Below are 16,840 nucleotides of genomic sequence, written 5' to 3'. Positions count from 1 at the left end.
TGAGTGAGTATTTTATTTGGTTCTAAGGTTTACTAGGATCTAGATTATGTCCGTTATTCCATGTGGGCCCAATGGAATAGGCCCCAAGTTTGACCAACCGCTGGTGGCCATTATGAAAAATGTCTGCCACGGCCACTAGGGGGCGAGTTTGTGAAGGCCCAATATCAAGTTTTGTTCCCAATATATCTATAAACACATCTGACACATTTTGTGCTTATCACAAAATGAAAAATGTCTATGTAATGATGAGCTATGCCGCCCCAATACTAGCAATTGGTGCGCTACATCTTTGATAGTTCACCCCATAGTATCAACACACTGAGAGAGCTTCGCTGTAGCTATCTTGATGCTGATTGGCTTAATAAGCCCCAGGACAGGAGTTATGTGATCGGGAGGCTGAGGAAGGCGGCCTCTATTGGACACTACGGTAAGTTCAGCCTGGACACGATCACTATCGTTTTGCGATAGCTATGCTGTATGGATTCATTCAGAAATAGCGCAACTAACGGTTTGAACAAGAAACGTGAATTATACCGCAGAGTTTAATGAAGCTTCACTAACCCGACAGTAAAGTCCAGTCTTCTTCACCGGGGATTTTGAGTTGAGGTTGTCTTTCTCTTTAGAGTCTGACTGACCAAATCACATGTATTGAATATGGAAGAGAGTTGGTCTTTCAGAACTCCTCTGGTTTGTTTCTCTGCAGGTTGGTTTATCTGGTTATTATTATAATGTTTCTGTAGGCATAGGTTCATCCCCCTTCATACCATGTACTATGATTAGTAGTATAAATGATATCAAAAATCGTTTAGATATATTTTAAGATCAAAGTGTGTTGATTTGTTAAATGTTTGAACAAAGCTAAACGGTAAAAAGACAGCTATGCCTTCCTCCTATTGACTTCCATTATAAAAAATATAATTTTAAAAGTAGAATGTCTTAAAAAAGAAAGAAAGAAAGAAAGAAAGAAAGAAAGAAAGAAAGAAAGAAAGAAAGAAAGAAAGAAAGAAAGAAAGAAAGAAAGAAAGAAAGAAAGAAAGAAAGAAAGCAAGCAAGCAAGCCTAATGGCCGTGAGTCACACCAACCAGATTATTCCAAAAATTCTCCTTAAAATAACACAAATTAGGGATATTGTCTCGGGACTTGTATTTATTTACCGGGGATCAGTGAGTCATTGCGACAGTCGTAGAGCATCCCCAGACGGAAGGGCCGGCCCAGTGCTGCCAGCACTACTGTTACGGTCTTACCACTGTCCACGGCCATCTGAAAACACACACACACACACACACACACACACACACACACACACACACACACACACACACACACACACACACACACACACACACACACACACACACACAGTAACCCTTCTTATCTAAATTTATTTTAGAAATACAATAACATAACAAAGTTAATTTAAAGATACATTTGTTCAGCAAGCATTAGATATAGAATTGCTACTGAGAAAGAAAATAAGTAACTCTAAAGAAAATGGTTCAATAAACGCAGGGATAAATTATGGATAAATACATTTATATTTTCAGTTGAAATTGTATGCAAGCCGACGCTGCTGTTAGGCCTAATATACTACTGATAGCTTCATAATATTCATTGGCTCGTAATAGTAAATCGAAAATGCATTTCCTGCAGAAAATGCGGTGAGTGCTGTATTGCAAAGTGAGGTTGAAATATTTTTTAGTAAAGCCACATATTTTAAGACCTAAAGAAATGTTGGCTTAAGTCAGGTGTAAGGATTTGAACAGTCTAAATGGAGTACACAATGTAAACATGCAAACCATTTAACAAAATGTAAATGGTTGGGAACAAATAAAGTGAAGAGTTAAACAAATAGCTAAAGTGATCAAGTTTTAATACATTTGAGATAAAATATAGAATAGCTGAGCTGGTGTGTGCGTATGCGTGTAGTAATTTAGAAAAGGGGCATATTATTTAGATAGCATTTGTTGCCAGATTGGATTAGCAATTTCCACCCCAACTACAAATTTAAAACCGCCCAATCAACCAAAAACCCACCCAAAACATATATATTGCCATCTATTAAAAAGTTACTAATTATTAACTATGACATTAAGTGGTATACAAGGAAACTCTCATCTATCTCTCACACATATGGTGGCAAATACCAAATCGGCACGTCTGAGCTTTGGTTTTTTCAAAGGAGGAGCAGGATACCTAGTGCTTGTTTTACACCTGGCGCCATTTCTAGCCACTGGGGGAGCATAGGCAGGCTAGGGGAACTAATAGTAATGTTGGAAAACCTCATAAAGTGAAATTTTCGTGCAATGGGACCTTTTACAAAGTTAAAAATATTTTAAACATTGAAATGAAGCGTGCAATTGGAATGGAGTCTCTAAGGGAAAAATTGTGTAAGGAGTTATGTCCCAAAGTTGGTAGAGAATAATACAGAAAGAAAGAACAAAAAGAAAGAAAGAATAAAACTTAAAAAGAATAATAGTTGAGCGCTGCATGCAGGAATCATCTAATAATCGCAGGCAGAATACTCACGGTAGAGATGTCAAAGTCGTTTCCCTGAGAAAGTTGACAGCAACCTCCACTTGGATACCCAGTCGGTGGCCCCTCATTCTCTCACTCTCTCTCCATTATTTACTTTGTTGGAGATTTTATCTTGGATGCAGCAGATTAACCCCATAACTGCTTTATCAGAAATAATTTACTTTGCTGGACATAACGACTCCAGGCTGAAGTCAATGTGTGTAAAATCTTTGACCTGTATGTCCTGTCTTTGGTAAAACAGGTAATGACAGATAAAAACATCTGCATTCAAAGCCAGTTTCAACCCGCCCAAGTTGGTTTCTGAGGAATGGCCTGAGGTAGAAGAAAGGACCCACAATTAGATGGGTAAAAAAAGTTGAAGTTAGAATAACCGGTTTTACTTATGTATGGTATGGGATTCAGTTTATGTAACTACTCTTGTGAGCTATAAGTTCAATAGACTTCATTGACCAAATAAGACGTCTGGTCACCTTTTCTACCTCTACTCTGGCCATGCATTCACTGAGAATATTTGATGCATTTATCAAATAGTGTACAGTACATTTCAGTAGATTCAAGATTATTCATAGTGCCATTTCATATACAAGTATACCACAATAAAATGTGTTCTGGCTTCCCTGCTTGCAGCATCAAACTAAAAAATAGAAATATCAATGAAATAACAATATAATCTAAACAATAGAAATCTAAACAAATGGACAGAAGTCACAAGAGCAAAAGTGCAATGGAATAGGGACAGGCAGCAGGCCACAGGCCGCGAGACTCCATTGTCCATGATCTGAAACTGAAACATGAAACTGTCCCACGATCCTCTGCAGTGCTTTGCGGTCGAGAGCAGTGCTGTTCCCATGTCAGGCGGGGATCTTAGCTGTCAGAAGGCTCTCTGTAGTGCCTCTTTAGATGGCCCGTAGGGTCTTGGGCCCTATGCCAAACTTCTTCATCCGCCTGAGGTAGAATAGGCATCGCTGTGCCTTTTTCACCAACCGGCCGGTAGATCTGAACGATTAATCGAATTCAAACCACCATCGCAATTTAAGAAAACGCAATTTGCAAATCGCAAAACTCTAGTTTATGCGAGCAGGATACCTTGACTCTGTTGGCCTCAAGCCTCTGCTCGCATAGGCTATGACCCTCTCGGTTCCACCCTGGAATTGAGCCAAGACCGCACAAAAGGCTAGCTGTAATCTGGATAGGCCAGCACTGGAGCAGTTGTCAACTTTTGTTTTAGGGACTGAAAGGCCTTTTCACACTCACAAAAAAGGGTGGTTCGGGACCCAATCTCTTCTTTCCCCTCATTTTCTTTCTGGGATCACCAGATGTGAGGTGGTATAAAGGAGCAGCTATGCTTGAGTAGCCTTCAACGTACCGCCTGCAATATCCAGCGAACCCCAAGAACTGCAGCACTTCCTTCCGATTCGTTGGCCTCTCCCAGTCCTTAACCCTGCAGATCTTCTCTGGGTCTGTCTTGGGGTGGGGGAGGGAGGGGGGAGGGGGGCTAGGCGTCAGTCAGTCAGTCAGTCAGTCAGTCAGTCAGTAAGTCTGACTGACTGTCCGTCTGTCTGGAGAGCGATAGGACTTATCAAAGCACCGTGGAGAATGGGTTAGAGCGTTGCAATTACCAGACCTGGTTGCAGTGGAGGGTTACTTTATTCAGTCTCGCTAGTGAAAGGGAAACGTGTGGTTTCCGTAAACAGGAAAACGCGGCAGTACACCCACACCCTGTCCCCGGGGGTGTCTCTCTCTCTCTCTCTCTCTCTCTCTCTCTCTCTCTCTCTCTCTCTCTCTCTCTCTCTCTCTCTCTCTCTCTCTCTCTCTCTCTCTCTCTCTCTCAGAATGACAAGTCATTGTGTCATTGTGAATGGATAAGACAGTCAAATTGCCTAGTCATGTTGTCAATATAACAATACAATATAAAGTTTTGAAGACAATTATTGTCAATTGTAAGTTACACCTCAGTGTATTTGGGAGATTGATTGCAAGAGACTGGACAAGATTCACATTTACGCTTTGACTGTTTGTACTTTAATTTTTTGACAGACCTTTTCATTGCTAGAAATGTGAACATAGGCCAATCTCCTTAGGCTAAACTGTACATGCATTCCTGTAGGAATTACACTGCAGTCTTCCTATACCTCCAAACGTTCCTCTCTGTTGGGCCACAAATTCTCATTCTCACGAAGCCTCACTCCTCTTCTCCTTCTCTCTGGCTGTTGACCCCGTCCAATTCCTTGTCTTTCCATTGTCAGACAAGGTCACATTGTGTTGTGCTCCAGCTATATATGTACTTACCAGTTCATGGTTCATGAGATGCACCTTTGAGCTATTTCAGTAAACTGGTTGATTGTCGGTTGATCTAACACTTCACACATTTCCCTTCTTTAGAGAAAGTCAAGATTCACCTGGTAGCAATTTACCAATTAAGGACAGTTTAAGAAAAAAAGTCTAATGGAAATGTATAGAAATATGCCTGACATATTATGACAACTTGTCAACCATTTTGCATGTAAAGACTTATGCAATGAACTAATGCCTAAATGTTGTGGGGGTAAGACAATTCAATAGAAAGTGAGTAGGAAAAAGCAGAGAATTGTACATAGTCATTTGCATGGATGTACCAAAGCATTTGCAACTTGTTCAAAGCAATGAGGATCTGCTTTTTTGATGCGCACAAGTGACACAATGATGTGAGGGTTGAACAGGTAGTTTTGAGAATTTGGGGTCCCAGGGAGACCCCAAACGTCTCTTTTGGGTCTTGAAGTATCATCACGATAACGCATGCCTTTTACCTAAAAGAGAATTGAAGATGAACACAATGATCTATGTTGATTTTAAGCCTTTTTATTTGACTATTGACCATTGTTTATTCTAAAATATTATATAAATAATACCAGCGTCATGAACTAAGCTGATATATTTTTAGACCTTCAGTCATTGAGGCGGAAATTATCATAAGAAAGAGGAACCATTTCTTGGGAATTGTGTGAAAAATAATGACATGGCCACTCCACCTGGCTGTAGCTCACCCAGCTCAGCTTTAAGAGGCGCGGTAGAGAGACAGAGCTCACATCCTGTTCCAAGTACGCAGCCAGGACAGCCAAGGTAGGTTTTGGTGCTGATTTTGTGCACCCGTTTTGAGCGTTATCGAATGGACCTAATCAGTGGTTATCCGCCCCATAACTAATGTTCGAAATGTGGACCGTAAATGTTGTGGACTTTACTTCAGGTTTCATTGTGATTTATGTTATTACACTGAATCCGGATCGCTTTTAACTCACTTTATTTGCTAAAGTTTCGGGATAATATCTATGAAGCGATAGGTGAATTGTATAGGCACACGTGGAAATCCACTTAGCTGGCCATCTTAGATTAACATGATGACCATCAGACTTTGACTTTGTTTTAAATGGCTTAAGCTTCCCCTTAACTACGAGAACAAGAAGTCCTCTTTCCTGTTTTATTTAATTTCATACCGTGTATTCTCCGTTTAAATCCATGCACCGGACCGTGACGTCCGTACCCATTCGGTTCAATATGAATACATGCATCGTTACACCCCTAGTGTGTGTGTGTGTGTGTGTGTGTGTGTGTGTGTGTGTGTGTGTGTGTGTGTGTGTGTGTGTGTTCTCAGATGGCCGTGGACAGTGATACGACTGTAGTGCTGGCAGCATTGGGCCGGCCCTTCAGTCTGGGGATGCTCTACGACTGTCGCAATGACTCACTGATCCCCGGTAAATAAATACAAGTCCTGAGTCTAACGGACATGCACAAGATCCCTTATTGTCGTTATTTTAACTTATAACTGATTTATATTTTGGCTGAAATTGATGGCTCTGGCCAAATGGATGTTATAATCATGAATATTAGCTGATATTAGCTCCAATAAACTGGAAAACCATTTGAAAATGCTTTTCAGTAATGACAGCCAAACCATATCACATAGGTTCATAGGCATAATTGAGACTATTTAATCATATTAATGGCAAAGAATATTAATCTTACGTCGTAACCTCCACCCGTTTCCATAATATTTGCTACAGTCGTGGAAATGCTCTTATGAAGGTAAAATAACTTAATAGCAGAGCATTGAAGCTGATTTAATTCAGCTGGCAGAGAGAGCACACAACACAGCCATCAGTAGCTTGTCTGATCCCTCGCTGAAGCTACATTTCAGAGGCTGGTCTTTTAAACATCAGGGTTGGGGTGTCGGCATGCATTTAACATGAAAGCCCCTACATTCAGGCTGACTAAGATAACACACTGGGACAAAGAAAGTGGCAACGCACATGATAGGGACCAAGATAAAACCTACCTCATTTCCATTTTACAAACCTGTCACGACACAGAACGGGAATCAATAGCAGATCAAAAAGGGTTTATTTCCATACAGTCCAGCGGGCAAATCAGATTCCAGGTACAGGCAGGGTTCGTAAACAGGCAGGCAGGCAGACAGATACTGGCGGACAGGTACAGGCAAGAGATCCAAAACCGATAGGCAGAAGGCTTAGTCCAAAAACAGGCAGGGTTCAAAACCGGGAAGAACAGTAAACAATAGTTTCTCTTTAAAGAGCTCCACGCTAGTCGCACTCACGTGGCAGTCGGGTAGCAAACAGTACCTAACGTGACGATCTGACAAAGTGAGCAGAAAGGGCAGCGTTTAAATACTCCACCAATCAATGCAAGATGAGGGACAGGTGGACAGAGAAAATGGAGGGCACAAACAAAAGGCAGGAAGTCGCCCAAATAAGGACATGGGTGTCACCCCGGACACATGACCAACACATGGCTCCAAACATAAACAAAGCCCCGAACTATCACACTCCAACAGGTAGGGGGAGACAAAAACAACAGTCCATGCGAGGATCCTGACAGTACCCCCTCCTCTACCAACGCCTCCTGGCGTTGACCGAGGTAGGAGCGGGATGCTGACGGTGAAAGTCCTTGATGAGCGAGGGGTCAACAATGTTCCGGGCAGGGACCCAGCTCCTCTCCTCGGGGCCGTAGCCCTCCCAGTCCACCAGGTACTGGTGGCCCCGACCCCGACGGCAGACGTCGAGCAGGCGGCGAACTGTGTAAACCTCAGACCCATCAACGAGTCTGGGGGGTGGTGGGGGTTTGGGGCCGGAGTTGGAACCCGGACGGCAACACCGGAAGGGCTTGACACGGGACACATGGAAGGTGGGGTGGATGCGGCGGAGGGCAGGAGGGAGGTTCAAGCGAACCGCAGAGGGGTTGACCACCTGGGAGATGGCGTAGGGGCCGATGAAGCGTGGATTCAATTTTGGGGAAGTCACCTTCAGAGGAAGGTCACGCGTGGAAAGCCACACCCGCTGCCCCTGGGTGTAGTGGGGAGCTTTGATGCGGCGACGGTCAGCCTGACTCTTCATTCTGGTCTGTGAGCGAAGAATGGCGGCCCGGGTCCGCCTCCACGTTCTGCGACAGCGTCGGATGAATGTCTGTGCTGAGGGAACCCCAACCTCCTCCTCCTGGGTCGGGAACAATGGAGGCTGGTAGCCGAGGCAGCACTGGAACGGAGACAGACCAGTAGACGCAGATGGCAAGGAGTTCATGGAGTACTCCACCCATGGCAGCTGAAGACTCCAGGCTGTAGGGTCCTGTGACGTCAGGCACCGCAACGCTGTCTCCATCTGCTGGTTGGCTCGCTCCGACTGGCCATTTGACTGGGGATGAAAGCCTGAGGACAGACTGACCCTCGCACCGAGAAGGTTGCAAAAAGCACGCCAAAAATTAGAGGTGAACTGGGGACCTCTGTCTGAGACCACATCCACTGGGAGCCCGTGTAGCCTGAAGACATGCTGCACGAGTAAGTCCGCTGTCTCCTTGGCAGAGGGTAACTTGGGTAAGGGGACCAAGTGCACAGATTCGGAAAAGCGATCAACGACAGTGAGGATTGTAGTGTTACCGTGAGAAGGTGGCAAACCAGTGACAAAGTCCAGGGCAATGTGGGACCAGGGTCTCCTGGGTACTGGTAGGGGTTGTAGAAAGCCAGCAGGTGGAAGGTTTGATGGTTTATTCTGGGCACATACAGAACAGGCTTCCACAAACTCACGCACACTCCGCTCCATAGCAGGCCACCAGAAGCGTTGCTTTATTAACGCAGTGGTACGTCTGACACCCGGATGACAGGCCAGCTTGGATGAGTGACCCCATTGCAGGACCTGGGAGCGGACGGATTGTGGTACGAAAAGACAGTTAGGAGGGCAAGTGCTGGGGCCGGACTCACCAGACAGGGCTGTGCGGACAATGGTCTCAATATCCCATCTAGCAGCTCCTATGAGGCACTGTGGGGACAGGACGGTGCTAGGTGCAGGAGCAGGATCCGAATCTGGGAACTGACGAGACAGGGCATCCGGTTTACCATTCTTGGATCCTGGTCGGAAGGACAGACAAAAGTCAAAACGGGTGAAAAACAGAGACCAACGAGATTGCCTGGGATTTAAGCGTTTAGCCGAACGTAGATACTCCAGATTCTTATGATCCGTCCAAACTAAAAATGGCTCCTTAGCTCCCTCCAGCCAATGACGCCACTCCTCTAGGGCCAATTTTACTGCCAACAGCTCTCTGTCGCCAATGTCATAATTGCGCTCAGTGGGAGTGAGTTTGTGGGAGTAGAATGCACAGGGGTGGACCTTCTGATCTGCCCCAGACTTCTGAGAAAGAATAGCCCCCACCCCAACATCTGAGGCATCCACCTCAACGATAAACTGACGGTCAGGGTCGGGTTGGCTCAAGATCGGGGCCGATGTGAAACGACTCTTCAGGTCGTTAAACGCCGCCTCGGCAGCTGGTGACCAAGTGAACTTCACCCTGGAGGAGGTTAGAGCGGTTAGGGGAGCAGCCAGAGAACCGTAGTTGCGGATGAACCGCCGGTAGAAGTTAGCAAATCCCAGGAATCTTTGTAGTTCCCGCCTAGATGTTGGACGTTCCCAGTCGGTGACTGCTTTTACCTTCGGGCCATCCATCTGGACCCCTCCAGCTGTGATGACATACCCCAGGAAGGAAACAGTCTCTTTGTGAAATTCACATTTCTCCGCTTTAACGAACAGTTGGTTCTCCAAAAGGCGCTGCAGGACACTACGGACATGTTGGGAGTGCTGGGAAACCGACGGAGAAAAAATCAAAATGTCATCTATGTAAACAAAAACAAACTTGTTAAGCATATCCCTCAGGACATCATTAATCATACCCTGGAACACAGCTGGGCAGTTGGTGAGACCAAAAGGCATGACTAAATACTCATAGTGACCTGACGGAGTATTAAATGCAGTCTTCCATTCATCCCCCTCCCTTACTCGGACCAGATGGTAAGCACTGCGGAGATCCAACTTGGTGAAAATCTTGGCCCCCCGCAACAACTCAAAAGCTGAGGACATCAAAGGCAGAGGGTAGCGGTTCTTCACAGTGATGTTGTTTAGGCCCCTATAGTCTATACAAGGACGCAGGGTGCCGTCCTTCTTCCCTACGAAGAAAAACCCGGCACCAGCAGGCGAGGAAGAGGGGCGGATAATACCGGCAGCTAGTGATTCACAGATGTATTTGTTCATAGCTGCGGTCTCGGGAGAAGACAAGGAATAGAGACGGCCCCTAGGAGGTGACGTACTAGGTAGAAGCTCGATGGCCAGGTCATAGGGTCGGTGCGGTGGCAGGGAGGTTGCACGGGCTTTACTGAACACAGCCTTGAGATCCAGGTACTCAGGTGGTACTTCAGACAGATCCATGGAATCATCTGTGGCTGGTGAGACTGCAGGCGGGGGGGTAAGGGCACTCTTAAGGCAGTTATTCAGACAGAATGTGCCCCAGCCAAGGATGGTGTTATTAGCCCAATCAATGTGTGGATTGTGCTTTACCAGCCAGGGCCGGCCGAGGACGATGGGAGCAGTTGGTGAGTCTAACATATGGAACACTAGGTCCTCTTGATGATTGCCAGAAATGAGTAGACTCACCGGGGGCGTGACATGGGTTATCTGGGAGAACCTTGCTCCGGTTAGTGCTCTTGCCTCCAGAGGGGACTTCAGCTGGGCTGGGACGAGGTTTAGCTCAGAGACCAGGGAGGTGTCCATGAAATTGCCATCCGCTCCCGAGTCAATAAGTGCAGACACGAGGTGGGAATGAGCTCCTGTAATGAGCGTGGCAGGGACAAGGGTACGGGTGGTAGCAGAGGGATGAAGAGGAGTGACGCTCACCAGTAATCCCCCTTCTACGGGTGAGCGTTGCCTTTTGCCGGTCATTGGGCGGAGTAATGACCCGGTTTACCACAATACATGCACGAATTGGTGTCCCTTCTTCTCTGTCTCTCGGCTGGGGACAGATGGGTACGGTCCACTTGCATGGGCTCTGGTAGGCTGGGGTAAGATGGCGCAGGCAGGAATGGGAGAGGGGCCTCCGAGGCGGGTGACCTCGGAGGAGGGCGGAACTCTCGCTCCCCGGCGCGCTGCTTCAGGCGTTTGTCCACTCGGATGGCAAGCTCAACGAGGTCATCAAAGGTGGAAGGCAGCTCACGGGTGGCGACCTCATCCTTAATGGCCTCAGAGAGTCCATAGAGGAAGGCATCATACTGGGCATCTGAATTCCATCCACTGGTGGCGGCGAGGGTGCGGAAGTCTATTGCATAGTCAGAAGCAGACCTCTTGCCTTAACGGATCTGCAACATCACTCGGGCGGCCTCTCTCCCGTGCACCGAGCGATCAAAGACCTTCTTCATCTCATCTATGAATGACTGATAGCTGAGACAGGCTGGGGAGTTGGAGTCCCAAACCGCAGTTCCCCACTCTCTTGCACGGCCCGCCAAGAGGGTAATGACATAAGCAACCCGGGACTGATCCGACGGAAAGGTGGCGGGCTACAGCTGGAACACCAGCGAACATTGTGAAAGGAACGATCTGCAGGTTCCAGGTTCCCCGGCATAAAGTGCAGGAGCTGGCAGACGGGGCTCTCGGAACAGGTTATCAGGTGGAACGGGGGGGTCGGGCGGTGTCGCCAGTTGAGGCTGGGGTGACCGCACCAGGGCCAGTTGGACCTGCTGCAGCTGGGCCGCCAAGTCTGTGATGCTGGTTGCGATGGCCCCCAGAGAATCTTCAACTGTCTGAAGCTGGGCTTGATGTTGACCGAGAAGCGCTCCTTGCCTCTCCAGCACAGCTTTCACCTGATCCAGATCTGCTGATTCCATCTTGGTCAGATCGTACTGTCACGACACAGAACGGGAATCAATAGCAGATCAAAAAGGGTTTATTTCCATACAGTCCAGCGGGCAAATCAGATTCCAGGTACAGGCAGGGTTCGTAAACGGGCAGGCAGGCAGACAGATACTGACGGACAGCTACAGGCAAGAGATCCAAAACCGATAGGCAGAAGGCTTAGTCCAAAAACAGGCAGGGTTCAAAACCGGGAAGAACAGTAAACAATAGTTTCTCTTTAAAGAGCTCCACGCTAGTCGCACTCACGTGGCAGTCGGGTAGCAAACAGTACCTAACGTGACGATCTGACAAAGTGAGCAGAAAGGGCAGCGTTTAAATACTCCACCAATCAATGCAAGATGAGGGACAGGTGGACAGAGAAAATGGAGGGCACAAACAAAAGGCAGGAAGTCGCCCAAATAAGGACATGGGTGTCACCCCGGACACATGACCAACACATGGCTCCAAACATAAACAAAGCCCCGAACTATCACACTCCAACAGGTAGGGGGAGACAAAAACAACAGTCCATGCGAGGATCCTGACAAAACCTCAAACTCATTTACAACATTGCACAAGCCTGAATGCCTACAGAAACATTTATTATTATAACCAGATAAACCAACCTGCAAAGAAACAAGCCAGAGGATGGCTTCCCTCAACAGCAAGACAACAGAACAAGTTCTGAAAGACCAACTCTCTTCCATATTCAATACATGTGATTTGGTCAGTCAGACTCTATTGTAAAGTATTAGTGTGAGTTAAAGCAGTGATGTGTTCAGAATATAGACCAGCCTATATCATCCCACATCAGAACAATTCCACACCTTTATTTATTTGTATTTAACCTTTATTTATCCATATCTAACACATTGAGATTCAACAGCTATTTTCAAAGGTGACCCTACAGCCTTCATAGGAAAGCATTTACTTTAAGTATGAAACCATACACTGATATATAAACAAATATGTTTTTTATGCATTCCTCTGAGCTCGGATTGTGATTTGTTTTCTCTTTGTCTTCTTCTAAAGCTCTGACACTTTGGGACCGGGAAGCCTTAGAGAAAGAAGCAGACGAAAGACCCCAACCCAACAGTGACTTTGCCATAGTTGCATCTGACTCCATCGAAGACAAATCAACTGCATTGAATGTTGAAGCTTCACTCAAAGCCAGTTTTCTGTCTGGACTGGTTGAGATAGAAGGCTCTGCTAAATTCCTCTCAGATTCTAAGATTTCCAGAAATCAGGCTAGAGTGACACTAAAATACAAAACGACCACCAAGTTCAAAGAGCTGTCAATGAATCACATTGGCAGAGGTAATATAAAGCATCCATATGTGTTTGAGTCACGACAAGCAACACACGTAGTGACAGGAATCCTATATGGGGCACAAGCCTTCTTTGTGTTTGACCGTGAGGTGTCAGAAAAGGAAGACAGGCAAGTCATCGAGGGCAATCTAAAGGTGCTGATCAAGAAGATACCCGCCTTGACGATAGACGGTCAAGGTTCTCTGAACATGGCAGACACGGACATTGCAAATGTTGAGAAGTTCTCCTGCAAGTTCCATGGGGACTTCAACCTTGAAAAACACCCTGTGTCTTTTCAGGAGGCAATAGAAGTCTATCAAAGCCTACCTAAGCTAATGGGAACCAACGGAGCGAATGCTGTGCCTCAGAAGGTCTGGTTAATGCCACTGAAGGCTCTAGATTCTGGTGCTGCTCAACTGGTTCGACAGATAAGTGAACGATTAATCAGGGATGCTCAGAATGTCCTGGAGGACCTCAGTGAGCTGGAAAGGAGAAGCAACGATGCAGAAAGATGCACAACAGCCCAGCAATTCCCACAGATTAACAAAAAGTTAAAGGCTTTCAAAGAGCTGGTTTCTCAGCACAAACTGGAATTCCAGAATCATATGGCAAGGAAACTCCCATTGATCAGAGGAGGAGGAGAGGAGGAAAGTGTTCTCGCAAAGATCCTGAAAAAAGTACATTCTTCTCCCTTCAAAAGTGGTGAACTGAATGAGTGGATGGAATGCAAAGAGACAGAAATCAAAATCATCAGCTCTCTGATTGACAAGATGCCCAACATGACGATTGTCACTAATCGAAACACTCTGCACCATGAGATCCACAGTGAAGATGTCAGACATACAGTGTGCTTCGTCTTTACCTCCCTGGAAACCCCAGAGCCATTCCTTTCAGCTCTGTCAAACTACTTGGATGAAACCCAACCAGACGATGTGCCATGTGCTAAAGATTTGGAAAATAAACAATGGTTCTTCTCCAATGTAATTTACGAGAAAATAAAGCTCTTCAAAGATTTTGCCGTGGCCAACAAGGAGAACAAAAGCGTCAGGTTTCTAACAGCTGCAATAAGAGATGATGAGAAGAAAGGTGCAACTCTCCACCTCTACAAGGATGGATCCTTAGTCAACAACAACTTTGAACCACCTTCGAAGCCAGAGATGATCACAGGTGACATAACCCATAACAGTGTAACACTGAATATTTCCCCACCTCGTTTTGGGTTAACAACTGTCACCCACTACACTGTTGAGTTCTGTGTCGATGGAGATGATATTTGGCATAAACAAATGGAGAGCAAGGCTGGAGATGTCACAGTGTCCGGCTTGAAGATTAATGAAGAGTATAAGATCAGGTGTAGAGCCAAGTGTGCAGTCGGCCTTGGCCCGGCCTGTGACGATAACGCTTTAATTAAAACCTTACCTACCAGTCCTCCAGAAAAAAGCAAAGAGAAATCTGTAGTTGTGTGCACAGAAAAGCCACCTGAGGCTGTTAAGAAAGAAGGCAGGAAGATTACAGGACCCCCAGATTCTCTGGACGTTCATACTCTTCCTCTGAAAGCCCAGCCCATAAATGTAGAGGGGTGTGAGCGCTTCATATTTGGAAAAGACTCTGGGAACAAGAACCGCACCATCATGGTTCTAGGAGCCACTGGGGCGGGGAAGTCCACCCTGGTCAACAGGATGATCAACTACATCCTGGGGGTCAAATGGGACGACACCTTTAGATTCAAGTTAGCAGACGAAGGCGCGGCCAAGTCTCAGGCTCACAGCCAGACCTCTGAAGTCACCGTGTACAAGCTCAACCACCGAGAGGGCTTCCAGATCGACTACTCCCTGACTATTGTGGACACACCGGGTTTCGGAGACACAGGAGGCATAGAGAAAGACAGGATGATTAGAAGTCTACAAAGGATTTTCTCAGCTGAACATGGAGTCAGCGAGATTGATGCCATCTGCTTCGTGGCCCAAGCGTCTCTAGCTTGGCTTACACCATTACAGAAATACATCTTTGAATCAGTGCTCTCCATATTTGGCAAAGATGTGGCAGAGAACATCCGGATTTTGGTGACATTTGCAGATGGCACAAAACCTACGGTTCTCGACGCAATCAATGAGTCTGCGGTCCCCTGTCCAAAAGAGAAAGATGGTTTACCAATTCACTTCAAATTCAATAACTCCTTGTTTGCTGACAACAAGGTACTTGGTGCGAAAAACAAAAGTGAAGACAATGACGATGATGATGACGATGAAGACGGGGACGGATTTCATAAAACAAATTGGGACATGGGAACCAACAGCATGAACAGATTCTTTTCTGCTCTGAATTTCATTGAGACCAAGAGCTTGACCTTAACTAAGGAGGTGCTCAGAAAGAGAGGTGAGCTGGAGAATCTCCAGATTAAGGTGAAATTGGGCTTAGCTAAACTTGTGGCGATTAAGCAAGAATCTGAAATTCTCCAAACACACGAGGCAGCGATCACAGCCAATGAGGAATTTGAGTATGAGGTCATCTTCATGAAACCTGTTCAAGCTGACATTTCCAAAACAGGGAAATACATCACCAACTGTCAGCAATGTGAAAAGACCTGCCACTTTCCCTGCTCCATACCAAACGATGCTGAAAAGAGTCGTTGTAGGGTCATGGGACCAGACGGCAACTGCACACAATGTGAGAACAAGTGCCATTGGATGTTGCATTTCAACCAAAAGTATCACTGGGACTACGAACAGGTGACGGAGAAACTGACCTACAAGGACCTGAAAGAAAAGTATGAAAAGGCCTCAGAGAAAGCAATGTCCGTTGTAGATGTCATCAAAAAGATGGAGCTGGAGTACGACCTCCTACAGGAGGAGGTGGTTAGGCTGAAGGAGTGCTCAGCCGAGTGTCTCAACACCCTGAAGGAGATCGCTCTGAAGCCCAATCCACTCTCAACACCTGAATACATTGACCTGATGATAGAGGGAGAGAAGTCAGAAGCCAAGCCTGGCTACCTGGAGCGCATCGAGAAAGTACAGCACATGAGGGAGAAGGCGGGGAAGGAAATAATAATAAATAATAAATTTTATTTTTGCCGCCTTTACCCAAGGTCTCCTTACATAGAATAAAAAGCATAAGATAACAACAACAAAGCATCAAATAACAGCATCAAACATAATTAAAACCAAACATCGATCACTGGTCACTGTAGTGCAGTCACCAGTCATAGTGAGTATGCAGATTTGGAGGTGGCCAGCGGAGCCAAACTGCTCTAGATGTGGGGGCATGATAGTCCAGCGGACTATCATGCCCCCCCCCCCCCCCCCCCCCCTCTCTTCTCGTTAATCTGGACCTGACAACCTGGCTGAGATAACATTGAGTGAGACTTCTGTGACTCGCACACTCTAGATCCCGATGTTGAAATGAAAATATAATGAGGAGTTTAATACCCTGATTTTGTTTCGGTTGTTCTGCTATTTATATGCTTGGCCGCACTCCCCACTCCAGCTGAAACACAGAGTGTATTGACTTACTGTTTCTTTATTTTTCAAGTTAATTGTGCAAATTCTTATGTGTGCTTTTCACACACTTCAACACATTGGATTATGGCTTTGATGTACTTTCATCATGAGATAAATACATTTCTTCTTATTTTTTAATTCATGGTTTGCTGTGTGTTCTTTGTCAGTAGTTTGTAAATGTAGATGTTATGAATTCATGAGGCATTCTTTTTAAGTTTGGGTCCCGGGGAGACCCCATGTGTCTCTTTTGGGTCTCAAAGTGAAAAGGTTTGGAACCCCTGAATTATAGAAGAACAAAGGCTCTAAAAG

General features: G+C 45.9%; 1 protein-coding gene and 1 long non-coding RNA gene across 4 annotated transcripts; one reads left to right on the top strand and one right to left on the bottom strand.

Annotated features, from left to right (window-relative positions):
* Window positions 1-1,126: 1,126 nt before the first annotated feature.
* On the bottom strand, window positions 1,127-4,263 carry LOC115549284 (uncharacterized). Of its 3 annotated transcripts, none has more exons than XR_003977733.1 (3): window positions 3,790-4,262; window positions 2,527-2,847; window positions 1,127-1,260 (listed from the first exon to the last, which is right to left on the bottom strand). It is a non-coding gene; the product is annotated as an uncharacterized LOC115549284 (long non-coding RNA). The 3 variants fall into 3 exon arrangements; XR_003977732.1 differs by having other exon boundaries at window positions 3,902-4,261; XR_003977731.1 differs by having other exon boundaries at window positions 2,527-4,263.
* A 1,262-nt stretch (window positions 4,264-5,525) lies between these two features.
* On the top strand, window positions 5,526-16,304 carry LOC115548628 (uncharacterized). The gene is made up of 3 exons (XM_030363393.1): window positions 5,526-5,634; window positions 6,164-6,263; window positions 12,759-16,304. Exons 2-3 carry the CDS (start codon window positions 6,164-6,166, stop codon window positions 16,136-16,138), a joined length of 3,480 nt encoding a protein of 1,159 aa, XP_030219253.1. The 5' UTR covers window positions 5,526-5,634; the 3' UTR covers window positions 16,139-16,304.
* Window positions 16,305-16,840: the final 536 nt, after the last annotated feature.

Source organism: Gadus morhua, chromosome 8 (genome assembly GCF_902167405.1).
Source record: "Gadus morhua chromosome 8, gadMor3.0, whole genome shotgun sequence".
NCBI lineage: Eukaryota > Metazoa > Chordata > Actinopteri > Gadiformes > Gadidae > Gadus > Gadus morhua.
This window is presented reverse-complemented; position numbering and strand designations above follow the sequence as displayed.

Excerpts from the sequence above, each read along its gene's own strand:
- LOC115548628 (XM_030363393.1), top strand. The coding sequence starts at position 6,164 with ATGGCCGTGGACAGTGATACGACTGTAGTGCTGGCAGCATTGGGCCGG. Across the intron at positions 6,264-12,758 it reads CAATGACTCACTGATCCCCG|CTCTGACACTTTGGGACCGG; the intron begins GTAAATAAATAC and ends CTTCTTCTAAAG.